The 22,967-nt window shown below is 42.0% G+C and overlaps 1 protein-coding gene across 2 annotated transcripts in view; it reads right to left on the reverse strand.

Annotated features, from left to right (window-relative positions):
* Positions 1–22,967, reverse strand: part of SH3RF3 (SH3 domain containing ring finger 3) — a 244,511-nt gene that overhangs the window by 84,895 nt on the left and 136,649 nt on the right. For both annotated transcript variants that reach the window (XM_085053727.1, XM_085053719.1), the window contains exons 2-3: positions 6,945–7,220; positions 312–407 (exon numbers count right to left, since the gene is read on the reverse strand). In XM_085053727.1, the coding sequence (XP_084909853.1) occupies positions 312–407; positions 6,945–7,220 (372 nt within the window). The remainder of the gene's footprint in view (positions 1–311; positions 408–6,944; positions 7,221–22,967) is intronic.

Consider the following 22,967-nt stretch of genomic DNA (forward strand, 5'->3'; position numbering starts at 1 on the left):
CTCCTCAGATGTGTGCAAGGTATCCCAACTGCAGTCATCCTCCCCTGTCTTCCCTATGCATTGTAGAGATTACATCAAAGGGGAAGCCTTTAGAAGTAGTTCATGGAACATATTTTGCTGACCACTTCAAATTAAATTGGGTGTACCCCACAGTGCCTTAGCAGACACCAACCAAAAAATTCCCTTTTCAGTAATTCTGTTTTAAGTTATCCTTCTCATATAAGAATATTTGAGGTTATCCTGCCTTTGTAGGCACAAAACCACTACAAGATGTCAAGACCAGCATCCACCACCATGTGTTATAAACTTACCTCAACATAGAGGATAGGGAAAATGCCAATCTTGTCACCCAGCATTCCTTCTGCCCAGTTGTCATCCACCCTCCTGATGACCGTCAAAATTTCATCCTAAAATCAGAGATATAAAAAATACACAATCAGATATTTTCAGTAGAAAGATGCCAGTTTTTAGTTACCCACATGACAGCGTAGAGAGTGAGTACTCAGAGGAGGTCTCAAGCCAGGTAAAAGTGTTTCCTGAATCTTGGTCTAGCAGCATCCCTGGCCCAGCATCTTATCCCAGGCATTCCATTCAATGTGCACTGAAACACCCTGCAGACTGGTGCAGCTCATGCTGGCAGTCAGCAGATCCAAGGGTCTGGGCACAGCAGGTGGGAATAGGTAACTCCTGACTTCAATACAGGGAGAGAAGAATGTCTGACCCAAGAGGTCACCTCTAAATCATAGGTGAAAACTCCTTAGCATGAAGTTGCCTCCGTGTGTTGTGATGCTTGTCTGCTCCAGAAAACAATTCAAAGGGAAGCACAGGTAGTCCTGGAAACACTTCCAACAAAGAGCATAAGAAATAGTAAAAGGTGCTCAGCAACAAGCCTACATTGCTGACACACTGAATGTCAGTTTTTCTTTAAAAAAAAAAAATTATAAGGTAAAATTGCAAAGCAGATAAAAAGCCAAGGATAACATAGTAAAAAACAAATTGCATTCACCTGTTGGATCAGCTTCAGTTTAGATACAAGTTCATTTCCTAAAACCAATGGTATTTTAATATTATATTTAGCCTAGGGGACCTTACAAAACTTTTAGCAGATGATGAACTTTTTAATGGTTATAAAACAAGAGATAAAGCAAAGTGCAAATCAGATTCATAGTGCTCAAATTTTCTCTTGGTATAGTTCAAACCTAGAACGTACAAGTCATTAGAAAAGCTCTAGTGACTAGAACAAAACCCTGCATTTTCCTAATTTGAGCTACTCAGTTTGTCAATGGATTTTTGCTACCATCCCTGTCTTCTGGGGTCATCATACTAAACCCAGTCTTGAGCCAGCACTGCTTGCTACAGCAGCTGTAGAAGGCAGCCCTCTCCATGGGGCTCTGCCTGGATGCTCACATCTCCTACGAGAAAAGAAAGGAGTGGGCTGAGAGAAGCTAGGAAGTCAGCTTTGTTCCCTCATGGCATCCAATCTTCCTCTGCCCCTGTGCAGAAATTTACAAAAAAGAAGGAAGTCTCTTCCTCCAGAAAGCTGAGACAGGGTTCCCTGCTGATCTCACTTTATTTCCACTATTCACTCTGTGAAAATAAGAGTCTACCATAATCTGGTCTACCATGCTCCATGTAACAAGATACTGATGTCAAATGGCCAGGCAAGGGCAGCTGGTTTTTTGCAGATGCTTCTCACATAGAAAAAAACCCTCACAAATTCCTGATCCAGGATGCTCAGACCATGGATTTGCATTGATAGAAAAATGACCAGAACAGAGATGTGATGTGATGTACTTTGTAGTTTTAGAACATGTGCATTTTGAACACGTGCACTCTGAAATAGCTTAAATGTTTCCTTTGAATTATTCATCTGAATGATCCATTAGGGGAAAGCTCATGGAAAAGGCTACAAACTGAGTCCTTCGGCTATTTATTACAGCTGGAAGGACGCAAAAAGAATTTGTGCATTTAATTTCCTGAAGAAACAGATAGCATTCCCTTCCAAAGCCCTGTCTGCACAGACCATTTTTGATCTGTTTAAAGAACTGACAGTAATGCATCTCTGCAAAAGCTCCCACATGCTCTTACAAAAGACCGATTAGCATAAATTTAGAATCTAGGTAAAGGGGGTAAACGAGGAAAAGAAACGGCTGCATCACTTCAGGAACCTGCTATGAGAGCTCCTACTTTCTATATTTGCTCGCTATTTCCTTAAAAGAGCTTTTTAAAAATGCAACATGTGATGGGTCTACACTTTTACTGTATGTTTACATGCACATATATAATGTTACATGTGTGTAAGTGCATACGCATGGGTATGAACAGAATCACAGATTGTTCAGGTTACAAAGGACCTCTGAGATCATATGCAACCCCATCCCTGGAGCAGGCTGCCAGGTGTCTACCTGGCAGGAAAAGTTTGTCCTGTATTGACTTTGCGCAAGAATGGGGTGGGGAATGGCTGACCTTGGAAGATCCCTTTCAACTTTACCTTCTATAGATGTACAAATTCTGGAAGCATTTCCATACACTGAAATTAGTTCAGCTTAGCCAAGTCTGGCTGCTGAATATGGTCATATATGAGAAAAGCATCCTGAGATATGCTGACATTCAAAATTAGTATCTTTGTGGGAGAGCAAAGTGCAAATTCTTGAGAATTCCATTACATAATTAGTTTTCAGAAGGGTGTTGAAAATCTCCAGGAATTACAGCAAATCCCAAAAAATCTTTTGAAATTTTTTATTACTAGAAAGTTTCTTTGAATTTGCAGCCAACGACATCATTCTATACAGTGAGCTGGTGAAAGGTTCAGCATGAGCTATTTTAGAACCTTATATTAGTTGGATAGCCATATTACTTATAAATTCCTAGAAAGATTCCCAAAAGGATCATGAATAGTAAAACGCCACAGATCTTCTGGCATACCACTTCAACTTTCTGAACTTCACTATTTCACATTGACTAAATTGATTTCCAGGCAGCATAAAGGAATCCAAGCCTCAAATCTCATTTCAAAAGCCAATGGTATCCACTGTACTTTGGACAAAGATATGTCATACTCTTTTTATGCCTGTTGCTGGAGCCTTTAATTATTTGCTCTCTCCTACTTGCTCGCATTTCTCTCTATTCATCAGGGCTGGATCAGTCTTGTGACAGGCATGTGGGACCTGCAGTTCCAGTTTATAATCATTATCAGAAACGAAGTCAAAGATAAATCACTTAAAAAGCAATCTGATTGACAGGGAAATGAATTCTTTTGCTGAGAAAACAGCACAAAATTGTGTCCAATAACAGTCATGATTCACAGCCTGATTTTTATTCCAGTCATTAATGGCCATTAACGAAGCAATACAGAGCAGCTGTGCCTGCTATTCTGCAGAGATAACTACTCCATCTAGAGCACTGGGGAGATCTCAGTGATGGCAGGATGGCACCACGTGGTGCTTGGTGAGTCCAGTGACAGTGCCTGCCAGCTGGCACAAGAATCCCTGTCACAGCTACTGCCGGCATGGTCCCTCTGTGAACAGAAAATGCTGCTGGAACTGAGTGCTCAGGGGCAGCTCCACAGCCAGGAACCAGCATTGGATGTGATGTTCTAAGATTGGCATGGATCTCGTTAGACACCACTGTGGGCTGGGAATGAAAGTGTTGGAAAATGAAGGAAACAGTTGATGTTATTAAAAATGTGATGAGCAATGAAGCATGGCGAACAGTTGATGCTATCTTGACAGGTTTGAGACTCATCTCCCAGACTCAGCCTCCTGATGGCCATGTGCACATGCATGCAAAGGGTGGTTGAACACCAAAACAAACCTGTGGGCTGAAACTAGACTCAGTGTAAGGTTGGAGTAACTAACAGACAACCATGCAATTACCTCAGATTTGCACTGCTGTACCAGACAGCAGAATCCTCTTGCACGTGGCTTACACCAGAGTTCATAGCCCAGAGGAGGGAATGAACTCTTAAAGAGAGACAGCAGGAGCCCAGGCCCACACTGTGGTACCACATTAGGAGATATTAGAAAGCTGTGACAATAAACATATCCCAAGGGCACACGATTAGGCTCTGTACGCCACAACACTGTTGCAACCACACTAGGGAACACCAGGAGTAAAACTTCTGAAGCTACTGGAGTTAAACTGGCGTAAAGTTGACTCAAGGCTGGAACCAGTTGTTACGGAGGAAAAAAACTGCCTGGTTTGGCTGATCACTGCCAAACACTGAGGGAAAACATATTAAGTAGTAAATCTGGGATGTCCTGTCACCTTACAGCCAGTGCAGAGGAGAGAACAGAGGCAAGACCCTGTGCCTGTATGAATGGTTTATTTGGGAAGAGGAGTTGAGGGAGCAGTCCAAATGGTGTAAAAGAATGACAGATAGGAGCTTTATTTGTTGCACTGGATACTCAAGACAGATTTTTCTCTCCCCCTCCTGGTTTTATTCCTACACATACAAAATTATTACATTTGATCTATCTTTGGCCTTTTATCTTGAAAGTGGTGTGTCTACAGGAGATGAAAATGGGTAAATGGCAGAAGCACTCTGCAGCTCATGAAGATCTGTGTAAAGTAGACTTCATTTCCTTGCAATACACCTCTGGAACAACTGAACACTTTACATGGCAAAACAAATTAGTAAGAGGAAACACCAAATATCCTTCCTTTGTTTTCTTTTACTGTACCAATAAATATTCTGCAAAGTAACCAGGGGGATGGGAAAAAGCAAAGCCCAGCAAAAGAACAACAGAACATAATTATACAGAAGATCCCTGTGTTTGAGTTTTCTTCTTTAGCTTCTCTTTACAGGAAAACTCTTCTTTATTATATGTTTATAAGTAAAATCCAGTTTTGTAAGTGTCTGGTAACCTTAAATGGGTTGCAGGACACACATAGGTTATATTAGTTTGTATAAAAAGTATGCCAATGTAACCCTCCACCAGAGGAAGGAACAAATAGTGTAAATGAAACTGAGATCAGGTCCAGCATCTTCAGATGCAAACTGAGACATTCAAATGATGCATATTGCTCGAAGTGACAAATCACATCTATAGCACTGCAGTGCTCAGGGCTCTGTGCAGAGGAACTGACTGCATCAGCAGATGATCTATAATCTGGGCTAAACAGGAACCTTCATCAGCACAGGTGACAGCTAAAATTAGCATTGAGAAAACTGATGAAAACATGATGGTAAGGTCCCAAGATGAAAAATAGATTATTCACTGTCAGGGAGAACAATAGGCAGGACATAAAAACAGTTACAAGGTGACAGTGTGTGTAGTGGAAGGAGCTAAAGACGAAAATAGCAGTAGAAGAGAAACCAACCCCCTTGGGGAAAACACAGTCAGCAGGGATAAAAGGATGCACACAGTAACATGAGGGGTGAAAACAAAGAAAATTGAGAGATTGAGAGTAGGGCTATACAGCAGGAAGAAATGCTCCATGTGAGAATGACATTGGACAGCCGAGAAAATGAGAACTATCACTATACAAAGGCAGTTATTGTAAAGGAGGTTTTCTAAGGTATGGCACCAAATATATCAAATACAAAAGTGTCTAGGAAAGGAACTGCTCTAACAAAAAACACCACAACTGCCTACCATACCTATTACATTTCTTAGACTGAGCAAGCAAGGAATACATTAAGCAGACAAGGGAGATTGCATCTCAGAGAAGTCACCAGCCTACCTCTGGGCAGGCAGCGCAAAAAACAACACACCAGAAAATACATATTTACTGATAAGGTCTCAGAGGTAACTTCTGGCTAACTTTCTGTTAGTGCATGGCTTTTACTCCTCACTAAGCAGCCCACTTTCTCGCAGAGATTCACAGCTCCAGGGAGGCTAGCTAGTCGCAGGGTTTGCAGTGTTTGCAATCAAACACTTCACTTGCTATGAAACAAAAGTGCTTACAAATCCTTTGTTAAATAAATATGAGAAAGTATACAGTCTAGGAAATTGCATTCTGCTGAGAAACACTGCATGAGTGAAAAAGATGTTACATTCGGTGAGAAAATTATATGCTGCAAATAATTCATTCAGCTATAATAAGTAGCTTCAAAAGAGGAGGTCAGTAAAATCCTGGTGAAGGATATTTTTATCATCTATTTCATATTCATTTTCAGCATAACTGTTATTACTTTATGCGATACTATAACAGCCGCAGACAGCTGAAATAAAACAGAAAATGACAATGAACAGGTTCTCCACGGCATTCACTGCCATAAATTAACAATAGAGGATATGCTTTATTTTACTGTGGGTTTCTTGATATCCATGAAACCCATCTAAGGTCAACACAAATTGCTAGGGAGGGGAGGGGGAGGCAAAAAGCAGGTGGGGAGGTGGGGGTGAAAGGGAAAACGTGACATTTTAAACCCAAAGGAAATTACAGTATCTCAGTTTTCTCTCATTCCAACGGGATTTTATTAAACATTTTGGTTTAAAAAAAACAAAGACTGTTTTTTAAATGTCTGCTTTTTACTGTCTTGATGTTCTTAAAATCGGAAAAACTGTAATATATTATGATGATAGTGTATTTCAATTGCTAATTGGTATACAGTATGATGCAATATACATTTTGAAGCTGAATGTAATTTTAAAACACTGGAACATCTGATTCAATAAGGAACATTAAAAGACACATTTCCATTAGATTTTTTTCTGAAATTTGAGTCATTCTTGGGGAACATTTCAATGCAGATGAAATGCATGCTTTTTAGACAGAGAAAAGCCAGTTCTACTTGTTGAGCTGTACTAGCTCTATACCAGCCTTGCTATTCATGGCACAAGCATCTCACAGAGGGCAGAGATGGCCAGGAAAATCAGGAAGGTCCCACCAGTCCCAGCAGCCCTGTGCTCCTGACTCAGCTGCCAGCACCACATGAGCCCCATCACTCCCTACAGAAGCAGCTTTCCAAACGCTTCCTTAAAAACCTACTGCCCTACCTTGGTGAAGGTCAGGCAATCCTTGTCTTGATCTTTATCCTTTATTTCAAAGTCGTAAAGTGCTTTGCCCTGAGGTGGAGCTTGTGGGAGGGGCTTGATACACTGGATGTAGCTGGCAGGGAAGAAGCCGTGGTTCCCGTTGAGCTCGCCATGGTACCAATTCTCGTCCACCTTGCGCCGCAGGATGATGATGTCCCCCTTGTTAAACTTGAGGTCACCGGGCTCTTTCCCCTCGTATGTGTAGAGGGCTTTGCCATAGGGAAGCTGAGAAACACTCTGCAGAAACAAAATAAACATCTTTAAGCAAACTCCAGCCAGCACCAATATCTTTTTTAGAGTAATTTTTTAGCTAGAAGCAAACTGATCAGCCATGACCAAATTACCCCAATGACTGCAGCTGACTGCCACACAATGCTGTACGCTGGACATCAGGAAAATTGGGATGTACATGATGGTAAGCCTGAGAAAGCAGGTGTGTTACATCAGAGTAGGCACTGTCCATCTCATGCAGCTCAGCTGAAACCTGCAGTACCTCTTACACCACCAAGCAGCATCAATTAATTTGCAAAATATCCTACATAAGCGGAATTATGTTTAAACAAGTAAACCTGGACATGTGTAAAGGTAAAATATCAGACATTTTGACCTCCAGGGTTGCTTTGGTTTCTGAAGCTCAGAAGGGAGACAAAACAAAACAAGCTTGAAGATTCACGCAGTTGTAAAAGCTGGCAATTTGATAATTTTTCATTGTGTTTGTCTGAGCAACTTCAAACATTTTTAAGTTTGAAGCTTTTTGTTTAGCTTTTGATTCTGTAACCAAATACTCTTATTTATTTCCAAATCCCCAAGTCTCATCCTACTCACTGAGGGCTACTGTAAACAGTTATAATATTCTTTGTTGCTCATGAATTAATGTCCTTGTGGAAAAGTGGAATAGGCAGAATGCTTCAAATCTTTCTTTTAGAAATAAAAAGAGCTCTGTGGCTTTCACTCTCATTAAAATAATTAAACAAACTACTAAAAAATCATGGCCCATGAGGAAAAAAAAAGCCTCTAAAGTTCATATTTTGGTATGACAGAAAAGAGAAACCTATTTGATGGAAGCCATTTGAGTGTGAAGAATTCTTCCCAGAGTTCATTTTATCCCAGTGGAAGGTAGATTATCTCATTCAGATTATCTCACCCAGGCTGCTGACTCCATGGACAAGGTTTTGGTAGAAGTACTGGTTTATGCAGCCCTTGCCCTCCCTGTCTACTTGCTCTTCTTCTTGCTGAATCCCACAGAGCAGAAGGTAAAGGTGTTGGACAAAACTTCCTTCTGCTTTGGTCCTATAACAGTTCTTTAACCCATCCTGGCGTAGAAAAGGTGTGTCGCTGTATTATCCTATACATTTTTTCATATTATTGAGTTTGAACTAATAGTCAGCCTGCAAATGTGTAGCAGCACATAACACATGGGATGTTAGAGGGGTCCTGTAAAGTCAACCTTCCATGAGAGTCGGTTTTTTTTTCAGAGTTGTATTTACAAAAATGACACAATTTGCATTGCATACATGTGACTATAAGTAGTCTGTTCCCTGCTGTGCATCATGGTTGTCAATGGGGTGTCATATAGGGACAATGAAAAAGTAAAGCTATAGTTAATAAAACACCCTGGTATTCCCTCACGTGTTTCTTATGCCTGTACTTCTGGATGACATTCCTGTGCCTAAAATAACACTCAGATGCTTTCCCCAGGGGGAAGGTGGAGTGGCCCAACAGAAACACTGCATTTCCAGAAAATGAGATGCTGGGATGACTTTTCACAGTGTTTGTTAAAAGCCAGAAGCTGAGGCATTTTTCAGTACCAACGGGTGCATTAAATGGACCTGCTCTGGTGGGGTGGTTTTTTATGCTCTTACACCTGCATCTTTGGGCAGGAGGAGGAGGAGCACAGCCTGCTGCCTGCACTGCCTGCTGGTGCCTCTGCCTGCTCCTGGGCACCAGATGGTCACTGCAGCATGCAGACACCACACCGATCAAAGAGTAACTTTCTTGAGTGCACCTTCACACACAGGCGTTAAGTGACTCATTTTTATGAGGAAAGGCTTTAGTAGCTGTGCAGGCCTTGGAAAGCTGTGAGACAGATTTTTTGCCTACAGCCCACAGTGAAGGAGACAAGCAAACAGGCACAGCTCTTCAGAGTGCTATCCATGTTGTCTGGAGGGAGATTTAATTTCACTCAGAGGTGTCCCCAGTTCTAAATTTTCTCATTAGCAATTTACAGTTCCCATTTTTGCTCTGTATTCTGTGGGATTTTGTTGTATCTGAATGGAGCTACCCAGTTAAAGACCAGTTATTTTGGAAGCACCTTCAAACATAACTAAAAAAAGCATAAAATCAACAGCCAGCTAACAAAGCATCAAACAGTCTCTGCCAAATCAGTGGCAGCATCCTACTGATATTTTTCTCTCTGCCAGGATGGTTATTTCCCTTGACAGCAAAGCTTTGCCCCCCTACCTAGCATTTTAAAGATTAAGCATACAATAGTATCAAACTCCTTAGGTAAGGCATAGATTGCATTACTCACTTGAAACCAGAAAAAAGCCCCACATTAAGCTGAAAGACTACAGAGCCTTGCAGTAATTTAGAAATAAAAGATTCATTACTTTAATTCATGCTGGGAGAAGACAATTTATCAAAGTAAGAGTAAGACTTCTGCCAGGTGCACACTGCTGATCCAGACACATGCCTGGCAAACACGCTCTGTATCACTTACCCTACACAGGGCCTTACTATTCCCAAGATCTTTGCAGCTATTCAAGGTCAGATCACTTTCTCTACTTTTTAGCCACTTTCTCTTTCCAAGCCTCATTTTACTGTGTAAAAAGGCAACAGCCCCCAGTGCTACAGAAAAACAAAGTGGATTTTACTCCATTGCACTCTTCACCGATGAAATTCTAATGAAACACATGCTGGGTTTTTATTGATAATTAATTGATCTGGCTGGAAGATGATTCAGGTCCCTGTTTTAAACTTCACCTGATGCAAATGAAGTTAACAAAAACAAAGAAACTGCCAGACATAAATAAATTTTCATTTGAAATCTGCACTGTTTTATTTGGAGCCCTTAATATGGGAATTTGCAGTTTGGGTGCTTGTGTTCCTCTTCTCTTTCATGGGCTTATCTGTGGACCATGTAATCTAGGAACTGTCCTGCACAGAGATCTGTGCAACTGCCGGTGGGAAGGGCTTCCAAAACAAACTGTTCCAATTATCAGCTACAGCTTTTCTAATCCTGAATCACAGCTTTTCAACTAAAGACTGTAGAGGCACTTTTTAAGGTGAACGTGTTATTTAGTGGAAAAGATACCCTTCTATTGAAAAAATTGCTGTAATTGAGACATTTCCCAGCCTTTCTGTAAGGCTCTTGATTTTGCATTTACTGTGGCCCAGGCACAAGCATTTGCTGTGGCCCAGGCACCAGTGTCCTCTAATCCTTTGCAAATAAAGCTACTCATCCTGCTCTAAAGCTTCAAGTGTCTGCTCAAATTGACCAAAGCAAGAAATTTAACAACACAATTACAAAAAAAACCCACAAAAAACAACAAACCCAAAAAAGGCCCAAAAAAACCCCACAACCAACCAACCAAATCCAAACACCCAAAATAAACTCTTGAAGCTTCTTTGATGATATATTCTTGCCAAAAGGTCTAGCTTTCAGTGGACTTTTCACGGTTAGATTATATTAATGGTCCCTAAGAAGCATACTTTTAGAAGTTTCCCATTATTATTCCTACTTTTGGTTAATTCATAAGTGAGAAGCAAATCAGATTCAGAAAGTTCCCCTGCACTACATCTGAAAGGAGGGAGCATTAAGTATCTTTCAGAAATAGAATAAAAACAATCACTGCTGCTGTTCACTAGTTGTAATGTCACCACTCATGAACAGTTATGTTGTTCTTAGAAATCTTCCCCTGATCCTGGTTATCTTCCTTGTTGGCAAACTTTTCTGGCCTATCCACACCCCTCTTCTTCACTTGACTTTCCCAATTCAAAGAAAAAGCAGTTGGCCAGGACTGATACCTGAATGACATGCAAACTCCCCAAGCCTTGCTGGTGAGCATGTCCTTCCCATTTTATGTTCAAAATCTCAGCTCATGCCCTGTCCTATTTCCCCTCAGGCCTTTGTTCCATGCAACAGCATTTCAGCCAGAAATCATCATTTTCAGAATGCCCAGGTGGTCCTTCCTACAAAATCTTCTAATCTGAAACAGGCTATAAAGTATCATCTACAAGATCAGACTAAAGCAAAGCAGAGGCAGGCAACAGTTTAGGCTTGGCAGAGACCACCACCCCACTGCCTTCCTCCAAGTCAGCTCTTGACCAGTGCTTCACTGTGAGGAGCCTCTCGCATCACACCCCTCCCCAGCTGCTGTGAAATCTGGTCAGGCATAATGCAGGTGGCTGCAGAATTAAACAGCCTTGACATCTGACTGCATCAAGTAGTTGATTTGCCCTGCTGGTTTATTGTGAGACTAACTGGCATTTGGCTATGATGTGTATTAAATTTCAAAACTCTGTGTGGGTGTGTATAGAAATAAAAAAATGTAAAAAAGGAAGAAAGGAAGGGATGAAGTCACAGTCAATGGCAACAGCGAGTTTCTTTTTCCTGCCACTAAATCCATGCTGGCACGATGCTGAATGCTGCCAAAGGTTTCTTTTCTATTCCAGCAATCAATACTGACGTAAAAGCCTGAAGCATTAATATGCTGAAAATCCCCCTTGCAGAAGGCTCAATGATATGTTGGCAACTCAATCATTCTGCATTTGTGTTTCAGCAATGTCAAATGGCAGCAGTTAAGCAGAAACCTGCTGGCAAATTGACAAACAACAGCCATGAAGCAATTAACTGGCAAAGCTGGAGCATTCTTCATTATGTATCCTGAAGAACAAAAGGAATGGGAAAAAACCCAAACATTCTTGCTTCCAATAAATTCTCCCAGTAGAAAGCTTAGTAGAATGTGAGCTGCACAGATAGAGTAAGTCTTAAGTTTTCAAAAGTTACAGAAAATAAACACTTTCCCAATATGCTCAAAAGCAACACAAGCTCCAACATGGGTCAAAGCCTGCCAATTTCTGGGTGCAGGACTTGATGGAGGAGGTCACTACCTTAAAAAAAGGTCTAATGCTTGCCCAAAGTATCACGTGGGTGCCTATAAAACAAGAAATCAAAAATAAACTTGGGCACAGCTTCCAGCTACTAAACCCAGACAGAAATGCTATATTCCAACCCTTATCTCAAACCAAGTTTCTTGAGGCTCCAACTACAACTCCTTTCCACAACAGCAGAGCAGAAGATTGTTTTTCTGTAGTGTGAAAGCCATGTTAATGCTGAAGGGTAATTTCTCTTGCTCGACCTCTTGTCTTGTGCAGGTCAAGCTGTGCAAAGAATGGAAACCTCAACCTCTTTGCTGCAAGGGCTTCCCTTGCACATGGGGATCCCCCACAAGAGGCAGGTGTGATGCTGCCTGCCCCATGGGCAGTGTCACCTGATCCCTGTTTCAGGGGGATGCAAGAGTCAACAAATTGGAGAAATGCAAAAGGTGGAGGAATATTTAACTCCTCCTTCCCTCTGCTCCATGGGTCTTGATCATAGTCAGAGCTAGAGGTGAAGCAGGAATGGATGAAGCCAAACAACCTCAGAACAGGCTGCTGGAACAGCCTGGTAAGAACACTCCTAGGGACAATAATTTTCTTTTCTTCCTGTACGTAACTCACTTTAGCAAAACACATTGACATGTTGCTTGTTGCAGTTCTTCAAAATTCTCCAATATCTGTCTCCATATACCCCATCCTCCAAATGTATTTCTGAAGATTCTGTTCCTCTGCATGAATGTATATACATATATCTCTTTCATCAAGCATTATCAAGTGTAAATGTCCAAAGTAAATTAAAAATCAATAAAGAAGAAAAGACACAGAAAGGAAAAAATAAGGAAAAGTAATTAAGAACATGCACATCTCAGTTAAACACAAGCTATTACTATAGAGCATAAATAATAATTAAAATTCATACTGCTAGTTTTTTGCTCCATTTTTTTGAAGCATCACACATTACTCTGGATCTCCCAGTCTACACAAGCAAAGATTCTGTGGTGGTGGTTTGGACTGAATTTACATTTTCCAACTGGTGGGAAATTCCCCACAAGCAGGCTGGGTGACACTTCAGCATATGGTTTCCTGACATCCATAAGAGCTCTGCAGAAATCCCAGCAGCTGTGCTGGAGAGGACAGGGCTTGCGTGATGGAGCATCCATCAGCAGGACTGCTGAGGAGGAGATGGGCTACTCCCTATTACTACCCTATTACCCTGACCTTGGCATCCAAAACACCCATTCAAATCAGCTGAGAGCAATTTAAATCACAAGCATGAAATGCCTGCTGGGATCCCTTTGGACAGAAAAGTGGAAGGCAGTCTGGCACAACAAACCACTCCATTGTGGTGGCAATGACAGCCATGTCTGCTGGACTTGGCAGGGGCAGCAGGGACTGTGTGCTGCCCACTCCCTCCTTGCCATCCTGCCTGCTGCAGTCCCTCTTAGTTTGACATCTTTCCAGAGCAACACCTTTCACTTACATTCAAACACGTCACTTAGTCAGCCCTAGGAAGCAGGAGAGAGCACTTGTACATACAGTAAGCAGGAAGGAAGAAGGGGTTGAGGCAAACATTAACCAGTGCACTTAAAACAAAAAATCTATCCTGCCACCAGATCTGTGACCTGCAGAGTTTTTAGTGGCTTTTGTCCTCAAAAGGAACTTTCAGGGTGACAGATCATAAATCATCATCATATCTCACAGCAAAAACTCTCAAAAGTGCTTTGTCTTCTGTAAGGTGGTTTGTCTTATGTACAGCCATTCAGAAGCACAGGTCACCTGTCCAACACATCTCAACAGTGACACTGCAGCATTTGCTTCCACAGAAAACTAATAGCAGGAAAATTAGTCAAGGAGAATCTGATTTTGCACAAAGAAGCAAAGACAAAAACCAGTTATGTGCTATTAGTCAGCTCTGCGTGACAGATCAGTAAAAGCCTGAAAAATCACACTTCGCACGTACAACCTTTTTGAAATCAACTTTGAGAATAAAAGTAGTTAAGATGACAGTAGAAGCAGCACCACGGAGAATGAAAACAATGTAATCGCTTACATACTCTGGAAAGTGGCATGTTTATTGATAGTGCCATATAGGTATTAATTAATCACAGTAACAATAAAACTTCTTAACTAAAGCTTTGCTGTTTTGTTTGACTAAATGGTTAACAAATAGTTAAGCTCTAATCCTGGCTGATGATGCTGCGGATGGGCTGCAGTCCTTCTGACACCTAAAGACACAAGCAGACAACATGCACTTGAGCTGCACATGCCTCCCACCAGGAGTGGAAGGTAAAATGCTTTTCCACAACTAAAAGGTCTAGGGAACATCTCTACACATTTGCCAGAGGTGGCCTTTGTACATGGAGAGGAAGTGTCCAAACAGATTAGGAGCCTATCTGCCATTTCCAGAAATGACTTCTGCAATTAGCATGAAGGTACCAGGGGAATCGCTCAACAGATGGAGCACGAAGGCAGGCAGGTCCTGCATCATTCTAGCACATCGACATTGCTCTCCATGAACGGGGAACAGTGGAGCTCACTGCCCCAGAACAGTACAGGATGGTGTTCATCTTCTTCAGCAAAGGGCCAGTGGAGCACAAACTGGTCTTCCAAGAGAACAGCGTCTGCTGAGGTTATTTTCTAGTTTATCTGGCAAACAGGCACAACTTGCAATTCACCTTAGGAGGTCCATTTTTGTACACAGCAAGATTAAAGAATGTTTCAAAGTTTCCCTTAGCAAATGCAGTTGATGTGAGCAGCACAACTGAGAAAACACCAGCAGGCTTTCCACTGCACAGCTTGTCACATAGGTCTGTCTGGGGTTCTCTGCTTTACCAATATCAGAGCTGAATTTTACAGTCCAACATCATTTCTATTAGAAAGATTCACAGCTTGAATGCAAGAGTGCATCAGATCCCATAATCACAGCTAATAGCTTCATGTTCTCTGCAAATCTCACATTGCTTCAGCCCCTCACTCACTATCTATCAATATTTACACATTCAAATATCTCTTTTTCTTAGTAACCTGCTATTTAAGTGAAGTATTTTCAAAGCACATGTTCTCCTGTTAAACAAAACATGATAGTCAGGGTCAGGTTGGTTTTCTAGCAGTGAATTCAGAGCTGTTGCTGCCCAGAGAATCAGTGGGTAACACCAGCCAGCTGTTTAACTGTGTCAGTGCTAAGTTCCTCATGTTCTGTAAAACCTGAATGCTTCCAAACTCTCTGCTCTTTAATAAGTGGTACTGTTAACACACTGCTGGCATTGTAGGTCAATTTCTGGTTTCAGTTGAATCACTTTAATTCCATTAATCTTGATGAAGCAGTGTGGTTGTATATAAAGTTCCTACCAGGTATAAAGCTTTATCTTACAAGTAATCTCTCAAAGTTGAATGTCTGGCAGCCTCTACCAAGAATACTTAGTCTTGTCTTGTGCTGGCCGTAGCCTTTACAAAACCTAGGCATGTTCTAAGAATGTCCTTCCCCTTTCAGAGAGAAAACATTCACTGAATCCTAAGGACCAAGTCTGACCCTTATAATCCTGTGTGGGGATCTCAGTGTAAGGATAGAAAGGATAGGCTGCTGTGCAGACACTTGAGAGCAGAAGCTGGTCTACAAAACATCCCAACCAATAGCTGAGACAGCTTCTAACCCAAGTATGCAGTGTGGCTTCCTGAGAAACCATCAGACAAAATATGCCTCAGCTGACTGCCTCACAAGGGCAAAAGCCACCAAACACTTCCTGAGCCAGGGCTTCAGGAACTGGTGGTGGGTTAACACAGAAAAACCACGAATAACAGAAAAAAACATTTCCAGTGCAACTACACTAGGCAAACTGACAGACATGTGCTATTTGAACAGTTCAAGGAGGAAAGACAGCACTGTTGGCTACACTTAGCCTGCCAGAGCCACCAACAGAGACATCCTACAAATCAAATAGGACCTCCCTTGAGGTTGCAGAGAAACACAAAAAAAACCCCTTATATGCAAGGCACTACAACAGTTATATATTTAAGGTTGCCTTGTGTTCTCAATTCAAAGTGTGTCTTAAAACCTTTAAATAAACATGAAATCTCTCATTGATTACTCCCCAGATGACACTACTTTGGTCAGAACCATGACCCAGTTTTCCCAGCCACCTGACAGAACCAGTCCTTGCTGGCTTTTTAATAAAAAAATGAGTTAAAAGTCAGTTCCCCGTGCAATTTTGAAAGCCTTAAGTTTTTTTAGTTTCTTCACCCCCCAATGGCAGCATTTAGAGCTCTGGAATTTTCCACAATTCCTTATGCTGTAATTCACAGCAAGAAAAAAAATAATATTTGGGGGAAAATATGAAAAGTATTGCATAAAAGCTCATAACATGAATCTCTGCTGGAACTGCTTCATTTGATCTTTCCTGGTGGAAGCTGACAAAGCACGGGATGGCTTACATTTTCCAGCAGTGCCTTTTTAACACAGCTATCCAGCCCAATACCTCTGGTTTACTTTGCAGCCTTTCCACATCTTTCTTTTTGGCTCCTTGCCTTGTGACTCAAGCTTTTCCTTAGCAGAAACCCTCTCCCACCTCTGCCCCAGAAAGGACTTTATGGCCCAGTCCTGATCCAACTTACCTGAGCTGGGTTTTCTCCTGAAAGAGACCAGGCAGGTCACAGCTCTGAGGTCCTACTCCCAGACACTGCTTTTTTGGGATTTTTCCATTGCAATTTTTTCTCTCTCAGGTGGACCACAGAGCAGGGAGAGGGGTAAGGAAGGGCCTGGAGATGAAGCTGCCCCAAAAATGGAGTGGGCAGCTGTATTTACCATCTGGCAAAGCTCCCAGAGCTCAACAGAGGGAGCCCCACTCCGGCGAATCTTGCCGGGATTGCTACCAGTAGAGAAGAGACTTTTTTTTTTTTTTTTTAGCATAAATGAACACCAGGAAAATCCTTCTCCTCTCTTTCTCCCTCCTTTCACACAAACGTTAACTTAAAGGTTACACAAAGCTTCTCCCATCATTTCAGTCACTGAGAATCAAGAATATTGGTGCCTGAAACAACACAAGCCACTTTGGCAGCCTCAGCTCACAGGCTGCAGCACCCAAAGAAAACAATCTAGAAAAATTTAAAAATGAAGGATTTTTTAGAATTAATCTTTCTGAGATGACATAGGTGGGGATCATTGCTCCATACTGACACCTGCATTTACTGAGGAGCTGAGGAGTCTCTGAGGCTGTCAGAGTATTGCAGGGTCTGAAGGGTGAAACAGTGATGGTTTTACAGGGGAGTGAGTAGGGCCACTGAAGGATTTCCAAGTAGTATGGGAGAGGCAGTATAAGACAAAACACCATGAAGACCCTCTGATACGGGAATGGGATGGAAAGCTGCCCACCCAAACTGAAATGGGTAAATGGGTGAAGGATGAGAAGGCAGCCTTGATTTTTATTTCTGATGAAGGGGAGGATCTGTAATTCCTATTTAACCAACCTATCCCTATTTAATTCCTATTTAACCAAAACTTCTGCAAAAACTAGCATTTGATTAATTTACACTGCTTTTAGTTTATGCTTTATGATAAATATATGAAGTGCCTAGGAAGCACCTGCTTCTGTTGTGTCTTCTTCACGGTATGTGACCACAGAGCAGATTCTTGTGCTATAAACTGAAAATATATCCTCTGCTTTCCACTTGTCCAAAGTTTTCATAAGACAGCTTTAAAAAATGTGCTCTAAGAGAACTTTTTGAGGTGGTATTCACAGTTCCATAAATACTGTATTACCTGAACTGTGCCTTCCCTGAACTGACAGGGCGTTTGATAAATGCACCGTGAACTGCATACACAGTGGAGCTAAAGAACATGTTCCCTCGGTAGCTCAGTTGTAAACTTCAATAGGTGGATAAATTCCCATGTCACTAGAGAATATTTACAACTGAACCTTATTTATCAGCAGCGTGCCCTTACCAACAGCCCACACAAATCCTGTTATACAAAAACGGCTGTGGCTCTTTTCTCATAGTTACATGAAAATCACAGAGGTTTCTTTTGCACCAGGACAGGCTTTATAGCCAGTGAGATGAAACTGCATTAGGAGATGCTAATGTTGAAATATTCTTGGCTCAAAATGTCAGCGCGAGAGGAGTTAGCTCATCCACATCTGCACTGTGTGAGCAGCCTCCTTGTTCCTTTGCTGTTGGAGAATTTCTCAAGTGAGAGCCCATCAGGGTCTCCAGGCTCACATCGTCTGAAGAAACACACAAGACAACCTACTTGTCAGGAATTTAGAGAGATTATTTCCCCTCTGTTTGCTGCGATTAGCAGTATGAAAATATCTGCTATCCATTAAAAATGAAAAATCAGTGCTTTTTAAATCACAGCATTTCAGCTCTGTTTATCAGAAGTATCCCCGTGGTTGTTATTTTCCCTCAAGGAGGACCTTATTTTTGAGAACCCCTGCCTGCTCTTTGCTGGGACTGCAGGCTGCCTGACATCCCACACCCTGCCTCTGCTTTGTTCTCCCATCCAGGTCCCTGCCCCGAAATGATTCATTAGCTGCAATTTACTGACACGCGTGTTCTCGTAAAGATGATTAGGAACTGCTTTCAGGAACTCCATCCCGCTGACAGGACAGGCTGGCACCTTCCACATGTCAGCCAGCTGACTGCCAGGAGGGCTTTAATCAGCCCTGCCTTTGACGTGTGCTGGGCACCCAGGACAGGGCTGCCCCACTGTGCTCAAGAGGTCAAAGAGCATCTCGCACTCCAGTGCCGCCAGTCCTCATCCCCTCCGTGCTGGGAAAGGCTCCTGCACTGCTGTGCCAGGCTCCCATTAGGAGCAGCTCAGCTTCTCCCCTGGATGGAGCAAACCTTAGTGCACTTTGACGTTGGGAAGCAACAGTAGTCGGAGCAGACAAGGAAAACATCAAGGAAGATACAAGGCTTCGTAATGCAAATCGTGCTTTTATATCATTCTCCCGAATCCCTTTTGGGGGGAGGCAAGTTGATTATGTACAGAATATGGGTCAGATTTGTGCCTTAAGGATCTTTCAGTGCTTTGGCTGCTTGCTGACATCGTACGGGGCTCCTTTGTGCCTTTTCAGGTTAATGCTTTCAAAGTGCTGTCCCTGGGCATCATCATCATCATCAATTTCATAATATCACTAAAAAAATTAATTTCCTGCACCCACTCCCAGGAGTTTCTCTCATGCTGAACTTAATTGATGCCTCCTCCTGCACTCTGAGAAATGATTAAAATGAACGCTGCACATGTTAGGAAGCACCTTGGATTTCAAACTCTGCATGGTTTCTAATTAAAGAGACACACACAGGATGCTTGTGCTACATTTCACTCCTCTCTAAGGCTATTATTATTACATACATTTCAGCAGTAGTCAAAAGAGTCTCCTCTACCTCACATAATAGGATCCTGATTTAGACTGGATAATCACCAGTCGTTGATCTGGGTGAAAAATGTCTTTAGGAAAGGGGAAAAAAAGGCTTGAGCTGTAACTAGCCCTCTGGCAGAGAGGTTGATATTAATGACTGAAGTGTTTGAATTTCTGGCAAACCTGGAGTACGTAGTACCCAATGTTAAGCACTGGCGCTAATGAAGTACAATAAATAAAAAAGAAAAAGCCCCATCATAGAAAACCCCCATCATGATCAGGGGTGCCTGATGCTCAGAGATTTTGGAGGAAAAGGCACAAATACATTAGTGTCAGCACTACTCCCACACTTCCCTACCCACCATCTCTGTCCCAGCTTTCTGGTCTCTGTCTGTCTTGGTGATAAATACTTCATTCCTGGACAAAACTGACTTCAGGTACAATTTTTGAGCTGTTTGTCAGCTTTACCTGCCTCAGGAAATCTCAGGACCCAAGTGGCCAGGGGGAAACAACCAGCACTGAAATCTTGCCCCAGTTAGTTAGACATTTGCTTCATCAGCACCTGCATTTGGCATCAAATGCAGAGCTGTACAACAAAGCTAATACCCCTGCTTTTCTGTGAGAAAATATGGGGCTGTAAAACTCAGAGGGGAAAATATTTCACATAGATGTGTTATTAATACAAAGTCAGCTCATAAACCCTATCTTGCCAAGCTGTGCAGTCATTTTGAAAACTGCAGCTACACCTTGCGAGATGCAATGACCTTACTGTTTTCCAAGGCCAACTTCTGACTTTGCTTACATGAATGTAAATAAATCAAGAGCTCTCCCACTGACCATAATGACAGCATTCCTGATTGTCACTGTTGTGGCAGCACACTTGAATTCTGTGGCAAATGACACCAGGGAAAATGCTATGATAGCAATCCTATACTGCATTGCGTGCATCTTTTACCACCAAGTAATATTTAAAATATGGGATCCATTTGATTTTCCAATGTCTTGTAAAATGCTACAGGCTATAAATAATTCAAACCAATAATGACAGGATGTCTGGGCATTTCTTTTCCAGGTTTAAGAAGGTAACTGTCTAACTTGGTGAAATAAACTGCTTCAACTGAAATAGTTTTCTCTGCTGATAAAGAAATGGTTTTCAATTAGATACACTGCATATTAGCAATAGAAAAAGACTTAACAACAAAGCAAAATAGTGCTGGTGTATACATTTTTATTACTTACTCATCTCTGTATGGTTTCAGATCCCTTCAGAATAGAATTGAACTCCTGTGCCTTGGGTTAATGCTATAATCACCAGCACATCGTACAAAACAGGCTTCTTCCCTGTCCACATTATAAAACTGAAAAGTATTTTGCTTTTCAAAGACAGATTTTAGACACAATTTCAGGAATGGATTATGGTATATCTCATGAAATGAAGAAGAAACTTTGGCCCCTGAGAGGTAGAAGTAAGGCATACAACCCTCAACACTTCCCCAGCAGCTAAATCAGCACGCTAGCTTCACCTCCCTCCTCATTCATCAGGCTAACACCTCAGGCTGCCAGCCTGCTCTAACTCTTCTTACTGGGATTAGGTCCTTGTTTCAGGACAGTGACTCTGGTATGGAAGTGAGACATCTGCAAAACACAGGTGAAGTATGGAGTTCAGTGTTGCTTGGAAAAAATAGAAACATACCCTGAAAAACACTACGTCTTGTATTTCCCTGACATCAAAACCAATTCAGCTTTGTTTCTCTGCTCATCATAATCATAATTATTCCATCATACTACCTTCAAAAAGCCTTTCATAGTTATGTGTGTCATGTAACCTCAGCACATCTGAAGACTAAAGGTCTGCAAGTGCATTTTGTGAAACAGCAGCGAGTGCTCTCTGGTCAATTGGTCTCTGAGCTGCTGGAGAAAGCTGCAACTCCCTTGACTCTCAGCAATGGGACCTAGAAGAAAGACTTTGATAAAGAAGTGGCCAAGGGTGTGATTTTATGATATGTGAGCCCATCTTCAGGCAATCTTTGCTGGTTAATGTGTCTGTGGCTTTGGCTCCCTGAGCTGCCTCCTCAGGCTGGGAGATGAGGATCATGTGCTGCATGAGGAAGGCAATTCACACCTAATGGGACGGCTCAGAAGGGAACAAGAACCTCCTTTTAGAGCAGCAGCCCCGAAATGGGCTCCATAGGCTCCTCCCTACCCTAAACACACAGTTTCAATATGATAGTAAGTGATAGCTCCAAGTCTGAGAAAGCACATTGGATCTTTCACTTGAGCAGATGGGAATTACTGTGCTGTATTTCAATAGAAGGGAATTTAATTTCCATATCATGCCAGTGCATTCTTTTCACCACCTCATCCCCCTGTCTGCCAGAATCTCCACTAAGGAATTGTCCATATCCTCGTTTAAATGCTTCTATGGATTTAGAAGTTGAAAGATTATGTCTGTGCTCAGAAATTATGCATAAGTCCATTACAGCACAACAATAACTCAGCTGTAATTGCCTAGCAGTGCAGGCTGGAACAAAGCAAGTATGTGCAAATCCAGAATCTGAGTGAGTATGAGGAAAGTCAAGAAATAATGGACAGAGAGAGCTGGAGACCGCTGGACTCCCACATGGCCTCTGAGTCTAGTCCTCTGCAATCAACAAGAAATGTTGCAATACATACATTTCTCAGGTTCTCAGCCATTTTTTTCTACATGCCCTGTCGCTGTTGAGCTGCTAGTAGAGAAAAAGACCCGAGTTCTCAGTGTGACAAGAAAGAAGAAATTTATTATTTTGATTTCAATATATATAGACTTTTCAGAGGTCGCCCAGATTGGTCAGCCAGAAACCTCCCCCTAGGCCTGATTGGCCAGGCCTGAACTGTCCAAATCTCGAGACACTGTTTCAAAACATCCAAACTTTATCTTTGTTTATAAAACACAGAAGGGTGTTCTCACGAGAAAGACCTGTGCTAGCCACAGCGCCCTACTTCACCAGAGGCAACTAAGCACCTTCCAAATCCCTCACAGAGCAAGAATGACCAAAAGCTGCAACTTTCACATGGTAAATGTAGACAGCAGGAGAGAGCAGAAGCAATGCCGATGTCCTGCTCCCGATGATGAAGAGAACTCAGCAAAGTTTGGTTAGAGGGCTGGCTCGTCATGTGAGATGATAAGTAACAAAAAAAAAATTGCAAAATCTATCACCAAGGTACCTTGGAAGCTGAGTGGAAGAGAAAGCTTCTTTCTGACCACAAAAGTAAAAAATTACATAGGCCTGAGCAGACACTTGTTACGTAAGTCTCTGTGCTCCAGTGCCCCCTGACCTGAGTCCTGGCTCCAGATATGGCCAATGCCCAAACCCTTGCAAGAATGCCAACCCCAATTAAGCTTTTTCACGCAACTTGCAAAAGTCCTGCAGCATGAGATGAAGGCAATGTCAGCATGATGCAGTGTGACAGGAGCTGTAAAATCCCTTTGGGCATATCGGTGTAGCAAATACCTAGTGATTCATACTTCGAGAGCACTAAACATGCCATT

This window comes from Lichenostomus cassidix, chromosome 1 (genome assembly GCF_008360975.1).
Source record: "Lichenostomus cassidix isolate B80296 chromosome 1, HeHo_3.0, whole genome shotgun sequence".
NCBI classification, from domain to species: Eukaryota; Metazoa; Chordata; class Aves; order Passeriformes; family Meliphagidae; genus Lichenostomus; species Lichenostomus cassidix.